A 21,634-nucleotide genomic window follows, 5' to 3' on the forward strand; every position below is an offset into this window, starting at 1 on the left:
CCCACAAATAATAAAAACAGACACTGTCGGTAACCTATCACATGCATCAGGAATATCAATAATGATCCTCTCTCTGACCTTCAGGTGTGACAGTTCAAGCCCTGTCTACGGTTCCTGTCATGTTCAATTACTGGGTGAGTCAACTGACATGACGTTAGCGCTAATTATATAATCATATATATATTATTTATATTTACATGTTCAGTCTTCTCAGATGAGACGTTCATTTCCTTTTTCTTTTTTTGGTTTCAGGCCAAACCCCATGACACACTGGATCTCTGTGTCCTTTTAAATGACAGTTTGGCCGACGTGGTGCGTGGCCACCCGAAAAGGTTTGTCGGTCTGGGAACGTTGCCCATGCAAGCGCCTGACTTGGCTGTGCTGGAGATGAGGCGCTGCGTGAAGGAGCTGGGCTTCCCCGGGGTGCAGATAGGCTCACATATTAATAACTGGGACCTGGACGCCTCAGAACTCTTTCCTTTTTATGCTGTGAGTCACTGCACACCATAGTATTTGTCGTCAGTCGTCTAAGAAGTACTAACGTTGTACTTCATTTGTTTAAGATACACTTGTGAAGGACTGTTGACCAGAGCCGCTGCTGCTGGTTCTTAACGAGAACTCTTACTTGTGTCCTGTTTCCTGTCCTTCTTCCCACAGGAAGCGGAGGAGTTGGGCTGCTCCATATTTGTTCATCCATGGGATATGCAGACAGATGGGAGGATGGCTAAATATTGGCTGCCCTGGCTAATAGGTGAGGAGGTGACGTACTGTAGGAGGAGAAGAAAGGAATCATTTATATATTTACTGTACAAACTGCAGCAGAGTCTCCAAGGAAATATGTTTTTAAAAATGTTAATAAACTAAATAGCTTTTATATCATAATTTATGGTCAAAACCTTTTCCCTCAGCACGTATTTAACATTTGAAACATTTTCATAAAACATCATAATAATAACAATCGTCAGTAACTCAGACTTTAACGGATGCTTCTTTGATACACAGTCACTGACATGTCAGTTGTACCCGTAGGTCACGATGTTCCCAGCATTCATTTCAACGTGTCTGTGTTAAACACACAGAAGGAAGTTTACACTGAAAACACTTTAATTTGTTTTTGTCCTGTTTTTCCTCACAAAGGCATGCCCAGCGAGACCACCATGGCTATTTGCTCAATGATATTTGGAGGTGTTTTTGAGAAATTTCCCAAACTGAAAGTCTGCTTTGCACATGGAGGTACAGAACCCTGGACCCAGATGTTTTTAAAAAATAGATTGTTTACTTTATTTTAAAAAAGAAGTACTTTTTACTTACTTTTTTTATTGCTGTACTCCTGTTAAACAGAGTTGTTTTTTTCCGGTCGTCACAGGCGGTTCCTTCCCTTTCACCCTGGGTAGAATTAAACATGGCCATGATGTTCGACCAGACCTGTGTGCAGTTAACAACAAGATCAGTCCAGATAAATACCTGGGCTCGTTTTACACTGACTCACTGGTTCACAGTCCCACCTCCTTAAAGCTGCTCATTGATGTTATTGGGAAGGTGAGCTTCAATCAGTTATAAAACACACCATGAGTTCAACAGCGCTGTGTTGTCTGGGTGAATTATCTTGTTCCTTTTCAGGATAAAGTTATGCTGGGAACAGATTATCCATTTCCACTTGGAGAGCTGCAGCCTGGATCACTGATTGAGTCCATGGAGGAGTTTGATCCACTCTTGAAGGTAACGACATTTCTGAATGGGTTCAACAATGTCATCGATAAAGAAGTGTTTTGATATTCAGTGAAAAATATGTAATCTGACCTATGTCAAAAGTGAAAAATGACAAATAAAGTGGACAAAATGAAAATACTTGTCTTTAATCTGGTGTTCTGCTGTTGCAGGATGACTTGCTCGCTGGAAACGCACTGGAATTCTTAGGTCTGAAACGAGAACAGTTTGAGTGAAATGAAAGTTTACTCAGTGAGTTGGTGAAAAAGCCCTTATTTAGTAAAAATAGATATTTAAATAGATAATGCAATCTTAATGCTGGATATTTTTTATTTCAGAAGATTTGTTATCTTTGAGATAACTAAAAATCTAACATCTAAAAAAACAAAATTGTATAAAGTAAATTATTGTGGTTGTATTAATATGTACACATTTATTAATTTAGTAACATGTATACTTGTGAATTCTCCATGCACAATTTCTGTATGTAATTACTGAGATATTTAAATAGATAATGCAATCTTAATGCTGGATATTTTTTATTTCAGAAGATTTGTTATCTTTGAGATAACTAAAAATCTAACATCTAAAAAAACAAAATTGTATAAAGTAAATTATTGTGGTTGTATTAATATGTACACATTTATTAATTTAGTAACATGTATACTTGTGAATTCTCCATGCACAATTTCTGTATGTAATTACTTACTGTGATATATGTACAATGACAAATAAAGCTGCTTATCATTTGCTTCTTCTAATATCAGTGTGGTTTGAATGAAAGTTATCAAAGATTTTTTTAATGATAGGCAAACAAATAACAAAAGTAACTATATCCCCAAAATGACATGTGTTTAAGTTTGAAATATTATCATAAACATGACAAAAGCAAAAGTTCACTGGCATTCACTTGGCTATGCCAGTGAAATGATCAGGAGCTGCTCTATGAAATAAAATGTATTATTATTATAAAAGTAAGTCCGTCTTATAAAGGTCTTACGTCATCATGTTGTGTAACAACGATTTCTCTGAGGGCAATGAAGTGGATTACACACGCTATTGTAAATTTAAATATATGTAAACAACGAAAAATAGCGTCATAAAAATTCATAAAAATTGTAAAAATTAAATTAACAACAACCGTTTAGTATTACCGGTACAAATATCTGTTACATGTAGATGTGACACTTCTCCTCGGAGGGCCTTATCGAGGAAAAAGCAGCGGTTTCCTGTACCATGGTGTCGTCACATCCGCCTCGCAGATGCCCACCGTCAGGAAGCAATGGCGGCTTGCCGGGGATCCTCGTCGAAGTGGTATTATACCCGGGAGCAGCTGGAAAGCACGCCGTCTCGTCAGTGCGGAGTTGAACCAGATCGGGAGCTCTCCTACAGACAGCAGGCGGCGAATCTAATCCAGGACATGGGCCAGAGACTCAACGTGTATCCTTAGTAAACAAACAATTGTCCGCGTTAGCCTGGAATTAGAGATGGCGCCGACGGAGGCAGAGGGCCTGTGTCGGCTAATGTTTAACCCAGAGCTGATGTTGGCCAGGAGAGTATTTTACACTTATTGTACCCCGTTGCTTTTGTACTCAAAACGCAGTATATTGTAAAACATGTATTGTGTAGTTAGGACTAAATTGTTGTAGCGTTGGCTGTGGTGTCCTGACTGCTCTCAGCAGCGTGTCCACAGGCTAACAGGGGCTTCACGTATCGAAGGCCATTAGCTTCGCAGCTATAACCACATTTCAGTCATGTGAAACTGTGCGTGGCTTTTGGCCCAATTTATAACCACATTTCAGTCACGTGAAACTGTGCGTGGCTTTTGGCCCAATGCGGCCAAGAATAACTATTTACTTTACGCTTCGTTAAAAAAATTGTACCAGACGGTGTATTATATCAGAGTTTATAGACTTACTTGACGTAGCTTGTGTCGTTAGCTTAAAGCTAAGCGACGTAACGTGCCTTGTTGAAACCACAGTGCAGGCTGCTGTGACGGTGTTTAACTTGTAACGACGCAGTTTACGATTTAACGCCTTAACCTCCTTCATCCAGCTCTCAACTGACGATAAATACAGCCATCGTTTACATGCACAGATTTTACATGCACCACTCTTTCACTAAGTTTCATAGAAATGTAAGTATGTGTTTTTATTGTTTTATACTCTTCAGGTGAACTATACAACTATACAAAAAATAATGATAATAATGACACCTTTCTTGTACACAGATTACATCTCCAACCACCTTATTCTTGGCTGCTAAGGTTGAAGAGCAACCCCGAAAACTGGAACATGTGATCAAAGTGGCACATGCCTGCCTGAACCCCCAGGAACCACCTCTAGACATTAAAAGTAACGTAAGTCTGGGAAGCTCTGGATCTTGTGTGGATAAAATGCTTTCCCCGTAAACTGTACATGACGTTCAAGTTCTACACAGGCTTTCCTGTGTATGCCGTGTTACTTCCTCTTGGTCTGTATAAATGGCCTGTTTTTGCTCACATGCACTGTTGGTGGTGTGTATCAAACACCTTGGCCTGAACAGTCTTTAAGATAATGGTAAAACCAGCCTCTCTGTGACAGATTCTTTCTTTAGAGGGGTTAGAATAACAATAGACTCATTACAATTGTGTTGTAATGACTGTCTATCAAACTTCAGGCATACCTCCAGCAAGCTCAAGAGCTGGTGATACTTGAATCCATAGTGCTGCAAACCCTGGGTAAGTAACGGTGACTGGAGTGGATGACTTGAGCGAGAGAGAGCACTTCTGTTTATCAAAGTAATGTTTTGGCCTTACGTAATTTAAATAAGGGAAAAGTGTTGATTACTGATTACTGTTGATTTGACCTTTTCAGCAGATTTATCACATTGTGTGGGTGTCTTGTCAAATATGTTATTTTTTTTCAGTAAATTAGGTTAAGGTGACATGTCATTGTCCAGTCTTCCAAATGTTTCTTGTTCTATTTGATAAAAAGATAGTTGTAATGAATCTGTTGATGAATTTGTCAAAAAGTACTATTGTTTTACTGCAATATTACTGCACACAATGACATGTCACCTCCCAGCTGACTGTGTTGAACTCACCTGTCATGTATTTTGTTCCAGGCTTTGAAATAACTATTGATCACCCACACACTGATGTGGTGAAATGTTCCCAGCTAGTGCGAGGTAGAGGCTTCCTTCTTTGCTCTTTGTGCCCTCTGGTCTTGTTTGTCCCACCTAAGATAAGGGTGGGGAGGGGGGTGAAAACCTTGCTGGTTACATGACGACTCACCGTCTGCTTTTGACGACTTTGTTATGTCATGTTTTATGTTTTTATAGTTTAACAGATAATTTGTACAAAACAACACATTCTGGACCAAATCCAGATTCTTAGGATTTATTCTTTTCTTTCACCATTTGTTTCCCAGTAAAAAAATCTGATAATCAAAATTGATCTTTCCATAAGTTAATACTGTGTGTTTCAGACTTGGTTTTTCCATAATCAAATCAATGCTTCCTTTGCTTCAATCTTTGTTCTTAAAAATGCAGCATCCTGTCAATGTGCTAACTATTACACCGGTTTCTTTTTTTTTTCTCTTTGTGTCTTGCAGCAAGCAAGGATCTGGCTCAGACTTCCTATTTCATGGCTACCAACAGGTTGTTATCCTGCCCCTCCTTTATTGCACTTTGACTGCACACCATAGCTTCCTGTAATGCAGGGTACCCTTTCCGTGTCCAACGGGCCCTACTTGCGCTGGTGGTTGTTGGGACAATTGCCTGCCCCTCGACTCCTCTTCCTTGTGCAAAGGAAGATGGACAGGGCGACTTGCAGTGTCACTAGCCCCAGTCGCAGTGCGGTGTATTGTACAAGGGACCACGTGTTGGCACAGATGGGTTGAATGCAAGATGTGAAGTGTAGTGGTGCGCTTGAAAACCCCACATGTTTGTTCGGTTGCGAAAAAGTGCATAATTCTAAAAGAGAAAGACACTTTGGTAGCCTGAATAGCAGCTAAAGATTTCACGATGTAAACATTTCTCGTAGAGGTCTTCCGGTAAGTACCACAAATAATCTCTTGATTTCTTTTTTTTCTTCTCCATATTTAATGATAATGTATTAACAAAGGGCTGTCACTTTTTCCAAAAATTGAAGAAACAAAGTCATGCTTACATAGTTAAGGCTGTTTTTCCACTTTGGGGGGACACTACACGACTTTGACAGACTTTACAGACGTTCCTGTTCTTTACGGCGATTACGGCAAACTGATATTTGGAGTTGTTCCTGTTCTTTACGACGATTACGGCAAACTGATATTTGGAGTTGGGATAAAAGTGACAGCCCAGTTACAACTTCCAGATATTTAAAACTTTTACTGGTTGCGTTTGTCTAGTTTATATCTTCAGTTTATTCTGCTTGTACTTGCTGTAAAATTACAGGAGCACAACCCATTAAGGACCTGACAAATATATGTTAAATAATATATATTTGACAAAATATTATCATCATGAAATCACAAAAATTCTTAACAACTTTGTATAAAGTTAAACAAAGTATAAGAAAGGTCCTTAAAGGGATTGATCAAAGGAGACTTTTGAAAAATTTTAGCAAAAATTCTGTTTAACCACACGTACACATGAAGTGTTAATATGTAGATGATGACTGAATGGTGTTTACTGTGTGTTGTCTTTTTCCTTGAGTGTTGACAGCAGGTGTGTTTTGTTTGTGGTAAATTAGGACTAGTTTGTCGTAGGCGTTCACGTTACATCTTCTACTTTGAGTTTTTACAGGTAGAAACTCAAAGTTGAATGTTGTTCAAATGAAGTTTCTCAAAGTAAATCTAGAAAAACATTTTTTTCTCCCTGCAGTTGATGTGTTAACGATGACTTGTCATATGGATTTTTTTTTCCTTTGTCAAATCACAATCTGTTTTGACTCGTTACTCATGTAAAATTGGTGGAGAGTTATTTAAGGTACACTGTGTAAAAATACAAACATGGAGAGGTGAAGTTGCAGGTTGTGGTTAAATTTCCTTCAACTCTTAAACCCATCATGTAGGAGGTTTATAATGTAAAAGGTATATAATAGGGATCCAACATGGCTGCCTCCAGTAAGAACCCTGCACTTGGTGCGAACATGAACAGGTTTAATTCTATGCAGATGATACATTCTTCCAGGTCAGTATGCACTCATAACGACATGAGAAAAATACTTTATTTTCTGAATACAATTGTCACCTTATTTGTTACACAGTGTACCTTGAACAGTGTTTGTTTGAATATATTTACATGGTGTTGATTGAGACTTAGTGTTTTTATTCTGATGGGAATTGAAAGATGATGCTTGACTGGTCACACAACAAATATGGCCTATTAAGATGAGGCTTTACTTCACTTTACCTTTAAAGTATTTCCTAATAAATTCTATTTAAATCCAGGTGTTGTACATTGCGGTACAAACCTACACAGTCAGATAATTGACGTTCAAATAATGAAACTAGTAAATTAAAGCTGTCCGCTCCCTCTCTGTTCTTTTTCTCCTCTCTCCACATGTGGGACCGTCGACGACCTTTCCTGCGCCCACAATCAATCACTCCTAACGTACGTCTCACACACACTGTGCAGTCTACACCTCACAACCTTCTGCCTCCAGTACAAGCCCACGGTGATAGCCTGTGTTTGTATTCACCTGGCCTGCAAATGGTCCAACTGGGAGATTCCTGTTTCCACTGATGGGAAACACTGGTGGGTTTACGTGGACAACACCGTCACTCTGGAGCTGCTGGACGGTGAGATTGGATATCTGTTATCACCATAACATAATCATTATTATTAGACCTGTCTTTAAACACATACATTTTGTATTTTGTCTAAAATATTATTTTTTTTGTTCCTTTTAGAGTTGACCCATGAGTTTCTGCAGATTTTGGAAAAGACACCCAGCCGTTTAAAGAGGATACGAAACTGGAGGGTTGGTCTAATTTTTTTTTTTTTTTTTTACATTTCAGATTCAGTGTTTTCTCTCCTCCACCTCTAAATATTTTTTTTTATTTTATACATCTTCTATTTGAACTCTGTATGTTGTCTTTGAGGTCATTTTGAACCCTTTTTTTATTCTCTTAGGCAACACAAGCTTCCAAAAAACCTAAGACTGACAGCAGTCAATTGATTGACACCTCTTTCTCTGGACCTTCCCTACTTCAAGACCAATGTGAAACCGCCCTTTCTGGAGGCTCCTCCTCCAACGTGAGTTTTTCTAAAGCTGGCCTCACCTTCACAGCATCGATTCCCAGAGATTCCTCCATGACTCTTGACTCCATGACAGGAACATATAATCCTGGCAGCCACAGTGAGTGGCCCCAGGTCAAACAAAGCCAAGTAGGATACCCTCCCATCTGTGTAAAGCAGGAGCCAATCGAAATCCCTCACCAGGAGCCCACTTTGTCTCTGCAGACATCCACCTCGTCATTACTTCAGAATCCAACAACATACAGGATTGACAAGGCATTAGACTTTATACCTTTTACACAGGAGCCCAAAGAAGCCGGTGGGGTTGGACTTGGTAAGCACCAACCACCACCCCCTCAGTCCACGTACCATCCCTCAGCCCAGCCTCCTCCTCCATCACCATCTCCAGCTCAGAAACTGTCTCTCGACAAATACAGAGAGAAGGTTGCTGCGGAGATTTCTGTCTCCGGGCAGAAATGTCGGCAGGATCAGCATGGAGCTTCTGTAGATTGTGATGTCAAAGGGGAGTTGTCGTCGTCTTCCTCAGTTTCTTCCTACGGACCAATATCTATGAGCCATGTAGACCACAGAAAACACCCACAGTCCAACCAGCTGCCCTACACTGGGACTGGGGGCACGACCGTCTCGCCAATGAAAATCAAAGTTCCTTCTTCCTCGACTGCAGGGGTGGGCAGATGTTATCACAATGACAAGCAGGACAAGGCGATGCCCAAACTCCGCCTGGCTCTGCCCGGGGGGTCGCAGCTGGATAAAAGTGGACAACCCAGCAAAGATGAGCTGAAGATGAAGATAAAGGTTTCATCGTCAGACTGCCACGCCTCAGCCGATAAAGGCACGTTAGTCAACAACAAGAGTAAAAATTCTGTCGGTAAAGACAAAAACCGTGGCGCCGAGCACCACCCGCATCGACATCACAAGCACGCCCACTCTCACTCGCACAGCGGCAACGGACGAGGAGGCCCTGAGCTCCAGGGCGGTGTCGGGGGTCATCTTCGTGGAGCTCCAGGATTGATCAGCATGGAGGGTGTCTCGCACGCTCCTGGTCCCGGGTCCATCTCACTGTCTGCGTCCTCGTCCCGGAAGAGACCGTACCCTGAGGTCAGCTACAACCACCAGTTCTCCTCCTCATCCTCAACTTCCAGCTCGAAAACGAGCAAGATCACCAAGGGGGGCCCAGGTGCCGCAGGTATTTCATCTTCCTCCTCCCTGTTTCCCCCTCATTCCTCTCCTGTACTGCAGTGTGTCTCATCTGGCTCGCAGCTCCTTGGCTAATCTTCCTTCCTCTGTCCTTTTGTCCTTTATTCTTCTTTCTCCTCCTCCCATCCTGTCACACCCAGGTGGGCTGCGGACGTCTCAGCAGTACCCTCCACCTTGTGCTTCGCCACATGAAGCGGGTGAGCAGAGACACTGAGACTACGCCCCTGCGTCTGTGGTCGGCTCTAGTCAACTCACAGTTGAGACTTAAAGGACTGTGCTCACCTTCTTGTCAAGTGCCCTGAAAAGAAAAAAACACCTTAAATTGAAAAAAAAAAAACCTTTACCGAAAGGAAGAGAACATCTCCCTGAAATCACAAAATTATGGTTTGTCTAAATTTCTATTTGAGGAAGAAAAATAATCATGCTTCCTGACTTTTTGGGCTGTGATGCTCAGTGTTTTTTTTTTCTTCTGTTAGTGTGTCGTGCAATGTCTCACTGCAAGAGGTCAAGTGTTTGTTTCTATCAGGTAACTCCATGGGGGGGCGGGGTGCAAAAGTATTACAAGTTGAGTTGAGTAATTTATAGTAATCACATTTCTAAAATTATGTTGAGGTACACAGTTCCCACCTGGAGATGATTAAAAGTTTTCTTTGCCGGCATTCCACGTAGTACTTTTGATGGATGCATTATTAGGTGTACTAATCATCTCAATGACTTGGTCTTGACTTTTTTTTTTTTTTAAGGACTGTGTGTTTGATTTGCATGTTTCCATCTTCAAATGGAATTAAAAGGAGAGCACTTGCTGTTTACAGGAAGTGAAGATAAATGTACATACATTTTTGTATGGTTAAAGAAAAAAAAAAACTATACCGTGACTACTCAGGTTTGAAGCTGCTTGTAAGTATAACACAAATACTTCGACACCTATAAAGACTCATTCTGTTGATTCATCGTTTGGGCATCATCCTGTGAATGTTTGCAGTAGTGTGAAGTTCCCACAGCCTTCCAACAGGGGGTGCTGCACTCTGCTTTTTCTATTACAGGCAAAAATCAGTCGCACTCACCAACACACACTAACAAAACATTATGCTGTTTCTACCAAAAATATATTTTGAACTCTTAATAGAGCTTAAGATGGATGCCAAAGGTTTTGCCTATAAATAAGTACAAAAAAATAGTTTGCTAATAATGTTTACATAATTGTTTTATTTTCAAGTGCATCATGACATGGAACTGTAGCTCTGTAGATGTCAGAGATTTATGTGTTTGATCATTTGGGTTGATAAAAAAAAACAAAAAAAACAAATTTAATTTCAGCAACCCTTGTGGAAATGTTGACCTTTTGCAAAAACGCTGAAATTCAATTATTGTTCACTTTGGCACCCACAATCTCAGCCAAGCAAGTTTGTCTTTTCATCAATGCAACCCACGTGGACAGGTTTTAATTCTGTCTGCTTAACTAAGCTGAATATTTATTTTAAGATCTTTAGAGAGAGACGTACAGAACCAACGTAAAGGATTTTTCAAGTCCTCTCGTGACTTTGTTTTACTTTTCATTGCAATGTAAAATAAAACCTTAAATGTGTTGTGGTTGACACACAGTATGCATTCACATTGTTGCTGTCATTCATTACATTTTTTTATATGTACACGACCGTAAATGAAATTATTTTGAAGGGATTTTTTTAATTAGGGCTTTCAATATTTAAATACTTTAATCTGATTAATCGCAGTGTTGCTCAGGATTAATCATGATTAATTGAGACAGGTAAACATTCCTAAATATTTGTTTTAGCTGTATATCACAGACAGCAGCAGGTAGATGTCAGTGTTTCTCACTTGTTTTTATTTGTGACTGACCAAATGATGGAATTATTAATATGGAAATATGTGCTAATGTACAGGTGTCATAGAGTTGGTGTATTTTATTCATTACTGTCAGTCGGCTTGTCAGTCGTAGTCTTACCTCAGACTGGTCTGACCTGAAGCTAAAGTTTTTCCCAACAGTGTGTGTGCAAATAACCGGTATCAGATCAGTGATAACAGTGGATAGACGGTGGTATTATTGGATATACAGCGTTGTTCATTCTGCCCATGTGTTAAAAATGTGAATCCGAATCATTTCACAGTCACCTATATTTCGACAGCTTTACTTTAAATGTTAGCTTAAGTCAGTGAGGATCAATCTGTGGCATCTGATTAAGAATACTTTTCAGAATTTACAAAAATCATCATGTTAGGAACAAGTGGTCTGCATCAGTCCATGTCCCACACAAAGACACACGGTTGTCTACAGACTACCATGTCTGCTGTAATTGTACAGTAAGATTGGCATATTTATCCATTTACATTGCTATATATAAAAATCATCTATATAAAAAGCATGGTTAACAGATGAGTGCTGTGGGTATTGTTGCACTTTAAAAAAAAAAAACCTTGGATCTTGGACAAATGGCCAAAGAGTCAAAGAGGAATGAGTGTTGTTTCATCTGTCTTAAAAAAAAAGAAAATCAATAAATGCGCCCTTTAAATTCAAAGCTCTTGTGTTTGTTAACCACACTGTCCCTTCGAGTGGCAACAGCAGTTTCTTGTCCTACAGGTGTTGACTCCGGTCTGATTTCTGGGGAGGAATGAATGCCTTAGCAGCTGCTCTGCAGATGGACGGAGTCTCTGGTCACTGGAGTGGAGAGGAGACAAGGGAAAATTGTGAGATTGAACCTTTTTCCCCCCCAAGGAAGTGTTAGCTGACGTTCATCAGTTGATGTCATAACTCACCTGGTCAAACAAAACTGGACAAAGTTTTTCGCATGTTCCGAGAACCCGTCAGGTAAAGAGGGCATCAACCCGCTCTGAGCGCCAATGAAGAACAGAGCAGCCATCCTGTTCATGTGGGCCAGTGGTGGTTTCCCTGTGGCCATCTCAAACACCGTGCAGCCCACGCTCCATATGTCCGACTTACTGCCATATCCTGTCTCATTGATGACCTTAATGGAAACATGGAACTGTTTATATATGATATCGGTGATACCAATATCATGATACCAATGTATATCCAATATCAATACTGTAAATTTAACACTAGTCTAGAGTAAAAATGAAACCAACCTCTGGTGCCATCCAGTACGGTGTACCATGGACGGACTTCAGCAGGTCTCCGCTGTTACTCCCTGTGTGGTTCACATAGCTGAGACGACGTGCACATCCAAAATCAATTAGTTTGATTACACCTGTAGGCATCAGCATGACGTTGTTTCCCTTCAAGTCCCGGTGGATCACCCTGTTCAGGTGAAGGAAGGCGACGCCCTCCAGGATCTGTTGGGTGTACAAAGCCAAGACCCTCTCTGGGAGAGGACCAAACCTGTGGGCCAAAAAGAAAATTGATCAGAGGGAGTTTGAGTGGCCATCTCTTCTCTGGTTTGGAAAACGGAGCGAAGGTCACCTGTGGAGGATGCTGGCGATGGACCCCCCAGGGACGTACTCCATGAAGATGGAAACCACATGTTGATACAAAGATGTTCCTAGGAAACCCACGATGTTGATGTGTCTGAGTGTTTTCAGCAGCTCCACTTCTTCCTGCAGACGACTGTATTCGCCTTTTGCATCTTTGGGGTTGGAGGTGTCAAGACTGACCTGCTTCACCGCAATTAACTGACCCTGGTTGGTCAGGCCGCAGTACACCTGGTGAGAAGTACTAGTAATTAAATACCTGTGAATATCTGTCTACGTTCATTTGTACAGAATAGCTTGCATGTGTAAAAAAAAAAAAAACCTTCAGTAAACTGAAGAGAAAACACCCACTGTTCCATACGCTCCTCGGCCGAGCATTTCACCCTTGGTCCAAGTGATGCTGTTCTCTGAATCTGCCCCACAGCCCAGTGTATCTGATCTGTCTGTTGATATGAGCTGAGATACAGAAAGGTAAGAAAAAAATAAGACCAACTGAAATTTAAGGCAATAACCAGACTTTTGCACAATGTCCTTATGATGTGAGAAAAAAAAAAACGTCTTTATGATGTGATCTGTGAATGTAGTTGGAAATGAGAAAAAAAAATTATTAGTAGTTTAATGTCCCCGGTTTTAACCAAAATCTGTTTAAAACTAAGAAAAGTCGTCCTGTAAATCATATTATTACTTTATTTTGTGTAAAATACTGTAAGTGTGAGTATATTGTAAATATATTTATCATAAAAACAATACAGAGCCGTCTGTTGACGTAAATAAATAGTTTTTTTCTCTTGGATTGTGCTGCTTTCAGTCGCTTATGCTCGAGTTCTTTTTATCCAATCATATTGTGTTGCCAGGGTGAAAACAAATCTGCCTTAAGACCTTCAGAAACAGCGGTGTGTGCAGCAACAGCTTAAAGTGAGTAGCGACAGAGTTATTTCTTTAACCAATCAGCTTTTGTGTTAACGGCACCAACTCATTTTGGCGGGCGTACAGTGACGTGAGCGATGTTTCAGTGATGTGATTGGCGGGTGGAAGACCGCAAAGTCTCCAATCTAGTAAACGGCAGCTATGGCGACTTGCTCGCTCGAAATTTAAGTATTAATTAAGAAGAAGAAGAAATTAAGAAGTATCCACTTCTTATGTCGAGCGGACGTTCTCAGGCAAGAGATTAGATTTTATGTCGTAAATACGACAGACTGGACTTTCAGCATTCGGAATGGACTTGAACTGGAACCCGCGGATAATCTGTACAATGTACAACGAGTAGTTAAACGCATCTTACAAATAATCTGAACTTTTGGTGAGTCAAATCAATTTTGTATTTTTAAATAATATTATATTTTTATTATGTTAATATTGTGGCCTTTTAATGTACATTATATCGTAGCTATGGTTGAATTGTGCTTCGTGGGTTTGTTGCTTTAGTAATGGCGTTATTATGGCTACATGAGTTAGCTAGGATGTTACTACTCGTTATACAACATTTCTGCTTAATATTCATGGTTTTTACTGCCATAATGACGTTATTATGGCGTGTTTTTGTTCAGGAATAGGTGAGAAATACACGGAAGGTCACTGTTTGATTTTTATTGCTCATTTGCTTACACTTAGTGTTGCTAATGGAAAATTCCATGAAGACAACTGATATAATTAATTCACAGTTGGACAAGAACGGCTGGACAGAAAAATCCTCCAGTTCTTGTCCAAATGTAATTAAATTACTACATATAAACTGTATTACCCCCGCCTTAAATACCCCCCCCCCTCGCCCTTTATTTATGGTTTATGTTGGGAGTTATCTTTGATTTGTTTCAGTCCAATCAAACAGATCTAAACAATCTTGTTTTTTAATAACCATTAAAACATTCGACCAAAATCCTAACCTCTGGGAAAGGATTCGTTCCAGTGACATAATCCTCTCTCTTGGATGCTGTCTCACTGGCGTCCCGGTGTTCCAGACTCAAACCCTCCGAAGCGTCCCTCTCCTCCAGAGAGATAAGCTCCTCAGCCAGGCACTGAAGCAGGTCATCAGTGGGCGGGCCATCTCCGACCTCGTCCAGAAACCTCTGGAAAACCGGTGACACCATAGTGTTGTTACTTCTGGAGGATGTCCAGCTACTGATCTTTGGCTGAGGGGACGAAGACTTGGGGTCAGATTTGAATTTTTCCTTTTCTGTTGAAGTCGTACCCGGGGTCACATGATGACCTCTTACATCCTGTGCAGTTGTTTGTGTTCTTAGCTTTTGGTCATCAGATTTTAATGTTTCAAACTCATGTCTTGAAAGGGCCTCTTTTGTTATCGGTAACGGATCTTCTTTGTTGAACTGTTGAGCACTTTTAGGACCTTTCTCCTGTTCAGAGAAAACTAACTCCGTCTCCACCTTAGCTGCACAGTCTTTCCTTGACGCAGCTTTGGAGGATCTGACTTTGCTTTTGGTTAGAACCACCATGCTTTCCCCGGGGATTCTTCTTAATTTCACCTGAGGTTGTCTGAACAGTTTGTGTTTGGGTTTGTGCGACTGCTGCGTCTTCCTTGTCATCACAGACTGCGGATGTCTGTCCTTCGTTTGAACAGAGGAGCTGGAAATCCTCAGGTTATCGTAGATGGGACCGGCGAACATCTCGTAGATGGCCGGACCTCCATCCACACTCTGTATCTTCTGAAACATGTCACTGTAGGTGATGAAGTCGAGAGCAGATTTGAACCTTTGTGTCCCGGCTACACTTTGCTTATTAATCCGCTGAGAGCACTTCAGGTCTCTTACTGGTGCTTTGGATTTTTCCATAATGCCCTCTGAATGATCAACCTTCTCTTGTGGTACTGAGGCGTCAGTACTGTTGTGAGTACTGCTTGGTTTTACTTTGACTGTGGCCTCTCCACTGACAAATAGCTCGGCGGTCTTCCTGGCTTTGTCCTTGATGCGAATGGAGAGAGAAGACCGCTTCAGGTGGCTGCTGGACTTATTCAGACTTACGTTAGTGGATGCTTTGAGTTTGTGATGCTTTGAGGTCGTTGTCGTCTCTCGGCTCCCGTCTGTGTTTTGACATTTGAACTTTTTCTCAACATTCATAAATGTCAGTTGATAGTTCGTATGCCCAGTTGACTGCTGAGATTTCCTGACAGCGGAGCTCATATTTGACTCTGGATGTTCATCACTGTGAAGCTCGGCTGTCAGTGTTTCTTCTTCTCTCTGTTGAATGGTCTTCAGGTCATTTCTGTGATCACCAATGGTTTCCTCATGGCAGCCGACATCGTTCTCTTCCTCGTCGATCCCTGATGAAGAAGTTATTTTACTGTTTACAGTCTCTCCATTAGGATTCATAGAGTTGAAGTTTTCGACAGGACTTTTTATATCAATGGCCGTTCCTTCACAGTGAAAGTGGAAAGCAGTCGTGTGACCACAGCTCTCTCCCTCCAAGTCATGTCCTGGTTTTTGAATTGGTGGGATTTGACTTTTATAAGTGTTCACCTCATCCACCAAATTTGTGGAGCTCAAATCCTTCCAGTGTTGCGACAATCTGTCTTTGACAAAGTGATGGTTGTCCTCTGAGATGCTGTCTCGTTCTTCGTCCTCCAGGTCGGTCGAGCTCTGGCTGCTGCTCTCCTCGCTGCCGCCCTTGTTCGCAGCCACAGATCCTGTTCCTGAGCTGCTTTGAGGCAGACGCTCTCTTCTCAACCAGGCCCTGGAGCGAAGCGAGCCACAGGAGATGGGCTTCAGAGGAAGGTGCTGCTTCAGTACGGGCTGGGCCTCGGTGTCCGTGAGCCTCCTGTTCAGAGGAGCCAGCTGCTTGGGGGTCCGGGGAGTTAGAGACAGGATGGGCCTCCGTGAGAACTGCAGAGGATATGGACACACATTTGAATGAATATGAAAAGGTAAGGTGTCAGAGGTGAAGGTGAGAGAGTGAAGTTGAACTCACTTTATGTTCATTATCCTGAGAAACCAATCCTAACAAAGAGGAAGTTAAAGAAAAAAGAAGTCAGTGTTGGACTTACTTGGAAATACTTTTGAAAATATACATTATTACAGTGGTTCTCAAACTGTGGTACGCATATCACTGGTGATACTTAGGCTCCAATAATGGTATGTAACGTGAATCTCTAATGAAATCTGGTAAATAGTTGAGGTTCATTAAATTAGGAATAAAAAAAAAACACTGATCTTGGCTCCAAACTGGACCAGTCAAACAAAAGTAAGGATCTGTTAAAAATAATGTAAAAAAAAAAAAGGAACACTGATGTGTCATGGTCCGATCCAGTACGTACTGTTGTGGATGTGAACTCTGGCCTGCATCATAGTGTTAGAACCCAGGAGTGGTTCCATAATGCTGGGGGCGGACTGGCTGAGGTGGCCGACAGTCAGACGGCTGGGTGACAAATGGGAAACAGTCAGCACGCTTTTGGTCCTCGGTCTGTAAAAACAGATTCATGTGCAGGTGTGAAATGTGAATGTTCTACAAATTTGGACCACACCAATTCTAGCCAACCTGACTGAAAGATTACCTCTGTATCGGGGGTATTGGGATGCAGGACGTGTTAGTACTGAGCAAACCACCAGAGGAAACCGGATCGACGCGGCTCCAACTGCGGCTGTTGTTGTTTAGGCTCGGGAGACACAGTCCTCTACAGAGAGAACAGAGGAGAACACACAGGAGTCAGGTGGTTACTCCAGTCACGGAGTTATGGATTATAACAGTTTGTACAAATATCCAGCAGCACTGCAGCTAATACCCCCGCACCAATAAGTCGTCTGAAATCTGAAAAATGCTCGTAATTGCAAAGAAAAAAAAACTCTGCTAGAAAATGTTACTGGTTCTTTCTGGATTAGAGTAAATATAACTAACTAACACAAAAAGTTATGTTTCCCAAGTTTGAGACTTTTATTAGTATAAGACTTATTTCACTGGTGTAAAGCTTTTCACACTTTGTTTAAGATTCCTTTTTTGCAGTATTTTATAGACGACAGAAAACAAATTCACAATTAAAAAGCGATACTAAATAAGAAATAATTTGTCTGAAATAATTTTATTTTTTCTCTGCGTCGACGACTTTTGTTGGATCTGTACAGTAGCTGTGAAATAAGAAACCAGCTCTGAGTCCCTTGTTCTTCTGGGAGAGGCTGAACTTGTTTCTCTGTTGAATCAGACAAAGGGCTGATTCACCCAACATCCCCCCTCCTCCTCCTCACCCTGCTCCCCCCCCTCTTCTCCACTCTTTCTGACCTGTTTGTGTAGAACCGTTTGTCTCCTGGACACTGACAGGTGCTGCTGTACTGGTCTTAGTGTAACTGGAGAGGAAACTGTTCTGCTGCCCCTGGGTGAGGTGCAGCTGTGGGTGACCTCAGAAGGTGTGTGTGTGTGTGTGTGTACAGGGAGTGGTCAACAAGTTCTAAGACAGACAGGGCTGTCAGAACGTTTTGTTGAGGCTCCGACTACAGACTTGTCTCAGAAACAATTTTGAGCCTATTTTCCGTTATCTATTTCAACAGTATGTTGATTACTGATGATCCTGATTAATCACAATTAATTCAAGATTGAAAAGTGTAAATCATTTGACTGCACTAATCTGAAGTCACTTCTCTGACCTCTGACCTGGTTTCAGTCATCACCATCAAAACACCTGCAGAGAGACACACGTCTGTCTTAGAACTTTTTGACTCTATTTAAACCCTTAAAAACCTTTCAGACCATTAATTCATATACATATTTTTGGAATTAATTTAAGAATAGTAGTAGCAGTAGTGTGTGTGTGTGATGAGTGTGTGATGCCCTCTGACCCACCTGCTGCTCCTCCTGCCCTGGTGGACTGGCCCAATGTCTGTCAGTGTTTCCATGGTGTTCTGGAAACACAGAGGGATCCCCTTATCTGCTGCAGACAAACATGAAACCACAGTCAGTCCTCCCAGCCCTCCATCCACTGAACCACAGTCAAACCCCCCCAACGTCAAAATTAATTGCTCCAAATTCAACAAATACCAATTCTGTAAAATTTTAATTTTTTAATATATATATACTTGTTATAGAAGATTTGGTTGCTGGAAAAAAAACACACACTAATGGTTCGAACCTCTGTGTGGTTCCATATGTCTGTGGTCCGGCCAATCACAACTGGCCGAGCTTTGATCACATCATGGTTTGACAGTCCAAACATGCGTTCAGGTAGTGAAGCCTCGACACTTTTTTTATGTGACAGTTTTCCTGCTCAGTGTAAGAAACCGTGATGCGTTACCTGAATCTGAGTCCTCTGGTTCTTCCTGCTCCCATTCTCATTCATATCAATCCTGCTGTTGGTTTTAGTTTCTCTTTGACTAAAACCTCAGGTTTGTGTTCTTTACCTTTTCCGTCCGTCCCTGCTCCACAGTCTTTCATAAGTTCTCCTGTCCTCCCTGTGCCTCGGCCATGCTGCTGTGGCCGAGGTGAAAGACCCACACTCAGCTGAGAGGTGGTATTGTGTGTGTGTGTAGCCCCTCCCACCCCATCACGCCCTCTCACTCTTACATAAAGAGGTAATTTGCCCCTTCAGCTAAATCTGAATGGTGTTTTAAAAAAAGAAAAAACTGCAAAAACCGTGACCAATATATGGAAGTGAAATAAAACAGAGTTCTTGCCTTGGCTGACATCTTTGTCAAGGTCTGGCTGAGGAGAGAACCTGGAGTCTAGAACCTCCTGGAAGAACACAAAACAGAAAATGTCCCAATGTTAAAAAAAAATAATAGTCATACATTATTATATTTAAAAAAAAATCTCATTAATATATGCTTCATCTTCTGTTTTTTTTTTTCAGGACTGTGTGAAGATAAAATCAATCGACCACAAACAGGAAGAAGAAGAACGTCAGTCAGTGGACAGACTGTTGTTGTTGATCTTCTCACTTTGTATTTACAGTAAGTCAGAAGTTTGTGTGTGTGTAAATATATATGTGTATATACACACAAATATATATATATACATACTATATATGGTGCTATATATAAAATAGCTCTAATGTTAGCTACTATTGTTTTTACTCTTTTAACATTGAGATAAAAAGGATTTTTTGAGAAGGTCAGTTTGTAGAATCTGAGGCCACAGTCACAGATATATAATTTTTTTATTTATTATTTAGTTTTTTAAATATCATCACATTTTGACTGGCTGTAAATACAGAAATGGTTCTTGGTACTGATGGCTGCACACACACACACACACACACAGAGGCTGGTGTCAGTGTAATGTGTGTATCTGTATCTGTTCCCTGTCAACCACCTGCTCTTCCTTCCCCTGTTGACCAGCTGCCATGTTTGTTTGCTCCTCCAGTTAGAGCAGCCTCAGCCCTGGAGCATGGCAGTAGGGTGTCGGCTCCTTAAAGCAGCCCTCCACCACAAACACAAACAGCCCCCTCCCAAGTACCCCTCCCAACCCCCCATCATCTCCTGACTGGCCACTCACTTCCACTCTGCACACGTGTTCGTTGATTGTTTAACATTGACTCTGTTTATTCAAACACACACACACTCACACACACACAGGGGTCTAAATCCAGGTGTTGTATAAACACTGTAGAGGATTTGTGTGTCTCTTGTTGTGTGTGTGCTAATTAACTTCAGAAATGCCAAATCCAAAAGAAGAACTTCAATGTTCACCACTGACCTCAGGGTCGTGGTACAGGAGGAGGCCTGGTTGGAGATGGTGCATCAGTGTGGGGGAGGCAGCTGTGGAAGGGTGAGGAGAAGGGCTGTCACAGTCCACCTCTGTGTCGCAGTCCTCGAAGTCTGAGTCTGGGCCGTGGGGTGAGTATTTGTCAACAGGTGACGACGACGACGACGCAGCATCTGAAAGGTGTAAAAATATTTAGACTGACACGTTTAACTGTTTGTGGTCACCATATGAACTGCAAGCCATATATTTATTATCCATTTTGTTCTTTTCCTCACTCTGCTTTTTTTCTGACATTCCCTTGCACACGTACAGATTTTCAGACTTGTTTGTGGAGAGAGAATGTTGAGCAAAGAAAATCTGTAAACCCTCGTGTCCTACACAAATATTTGTTAATAGTATTACTGTAGTGGTATTATAGTGTCTAAGAGGCATGAGCCAATCACATGTTGTTGTTGTTGTTGTACCTCTGTGATGTAGAACTTCAATCATCATATGCATGATCTCTTCCTTCACTGGGCTGTTGATGCTGTCAGCATGATGGAGGGCCGAGCAGCCGCTGCGGTCTGGCTGCTGCACGTCGCTGTGTAGGAAGTAAAAATGAAGTTATTTCTTATATTTGTTTTCATCACTTTACATGCCATACATTTGTAAATGTTGATTGAGCTAACAAAGTTACCAATAAAAAGCTAAAAAAATAGCCAATGTTTTAGCAACTATCTAAAAACATCAAGTCCTTTCATTTGGACTCGTTTTAAGAGTCGTATATATGTTGTTTATGACTCTTTATCTTCTTTTATTTCACAGGTCAGTGCAGACACAGTAGTGATGAACGTCGTTCTTACGCCTCCACTCCCAGCAGAGCCTTGACCACCTCCACAGGTCTGTGGTCCCACGGCAGCCATGTGACCATGTCCTCAAACAGGTCGATGTCCCGGACCGAAAGCATCAACGCAGTCACGCCGTCACCGTTTGGAGCATTCACATCCAAACTGTCTGCCCCCGTCTGGAGTGTGGACACAGGTGAGCATTACAGGACAAATGTCAACATTTAATTGGATGATAAGTATACATTGGAACAGAGGGATCTACATTTGGAATCACTAGAGAAGACAGAAAAGAAAAAGAAAATGAACCAACACCAGGAATATTGGACTGGGAGTTGGTGAGAAAAAATCAATAACTGTTGACAGAGGAGATTGATACGGGATCAGGGGAGGAAATATTGAGATATTAACTTCAGAAAAAGTTTTGTTGAGATGATTGTTTTTGCATTTAAAGTTAACATATGGAATGGTTTCCGACTGTTCAAAAAGCTACTAAATCGGATAAATCAGAATCGTACCAGCAGCTGCTGTAAGGTGTGAATGTCTCCCTGCCAGGCTGCCTGCAGCAGCTGAGTCTGAGGAGGGAGATCAGGCCTCCG

The 21,634-nt window shown here is 41.4% G+C and overlaps 4 protein-coding genes across 9 annotated transcripts in view; 3 read left to right on the top strand and 1 right to left on the bottom strand.

Moving 5' to 3' along the window:
• The window catches only part of acmsd (aminocarboxymuconate semialdehyde decarboxylase), a 5,690-nt gene extending 3,598 nt beyond the window's left edge, over positions 1-2,092 (top strand). Inside the window, exons 4-10 of one of the 2 annotated variants that reach the window (XM_017040087.2) lie at positions 85-134; positions 253-489; positions 658-751; positions 1,138-1,233; positions 1,367-1,539; positions 1,621-1,719; positions 1,881-2,092. In XM_017040087.2, the coding sequence (XP_016895576.2) occupies positions 85-134; positions 253-489; positions 658-751; positions 1,138-1,233; positions 1,367-1,539; positions 1,621-1,719; positions 1,881-1,943 (812 nt within the window). In that variant the 3' untranslated portion in view covers positions 1,944-2,092. The remainder of the gene's footprint in view (positions 1-84; positions 135-252; positions 490-657; positions 752-1,137; positions 1,234-1,366; positions 1,540-1,620; positions 1,720-1,880) is intronic. The other variant, XM_008329073.3, reaches the window with a different exon arrangement.
• An 809-nt stretch (positions 2,093-2,901) lies between these two features.
• LOC103392464 (cyclin-T2) lies at positions 2,902-7,445 on the top strand. 5 transcript variants are annotated; one of them, XM_025063515.1, is made up of 7 exons: positions 2,905-3,147; positions 3,763-3,844; positions 3,938-4,066; positions 4,366-4,426; positions 4,813-4,875; positions 5,301-5,741; positions 7,309-7,445. In XM_025063515.1, exons 1-6 carry the CDS (start codon positions 2,990-2,992, stop codon positions 5,378-5,380), a joined length of 573 nt encoding a protein of 190 aa, XP_024919283.1. In that variant the 5' UTR covers positions 2,905-2,989; the 3' UTR covers positions 5,381-5,741; positions 7,309-7,445. The 5 variants fall into 5 exon arrangements, with proteins under 5 accessions (XP_024919281.1, XP_024919282.1, XP_024919283.1 ...); XM_025063513.1 differs by having other exon boundaries at positions 2,902-3,147; positions 4,813-5,741; XM_025063516.1 differs by lacking the exon at positions 4,813-4,875.
• LOC112486266 (cyclin-T2-like) lies at positions 7,198-10,737 on the top strand. Its single transcript, XM_025063512.1, has 3 exons — positions 7,198-7,472; positions 7,584-7,654; positions 7,807-10,737. Exon 3 carries the CDS (start codon positions 7,987-7,989, stop codon positions 9,202-9,204), a length of 1,218 nt encoding a protein of 405 aa, XP_024919280.1. The 5' UTR covers positions 7,198-7,472; positions 7,584-7,654; positions 7,807-7,986; the 3' UTR covers positions 9,205-10,737.
• Positions 10,738-10,893: 156 nt separating this feature from the next.
• Positions 10,894-18,506, bottom strand: map3k19 (mitogen-activated protein kinase kinase kinase 19). The gene is made up of 10 exons (XM_017039954.2): positions 18,355-18,506; positions 17,078-17,197; positions 16,841-16,986; positions 16,495-16,523; positions 14,460-16,409; positions 12,928-13,032; positions 12,569-12,807; positions 12,235-12,487; positions 11,905-12,113; positions 10,894-11,806 (listed from the first exon to the last, which is right to left on the bottom strand). The coding sequence occupies exons 1-10, from the start codon at positions 18,405-18,407 to the stop codon at positions 11,680-11,682; spliced, it is 3,231 nt and encodes a 1,076-aa protein (XP_016895443.1). The 5' UTR covers positions 18,408-18,506; the 3' UTR covers positions 10,894-11,679.
• Between the last annotated feature and the right edge of the window lie 3,128 nt (positions 18,507-21,634).

The sequence above is a fragment of the Cynoglossus semilaevis genome, chromosome 16 (genome assembly GCF_000523025.1).
Source record: "Cynoglossus semilaevis isolate Cse_v1.0 chromosome 16, Cse_v1.0, whole genome shotgun sequence".
NCBI classification, from domain to species: domain Eukaryota; kingdom Metazoa; phylum Chordata; class Actinopteri; order Pleuronectiformes; family Cynoglossidae; genus Cynoglossus; species Cynoglossus semilaevis.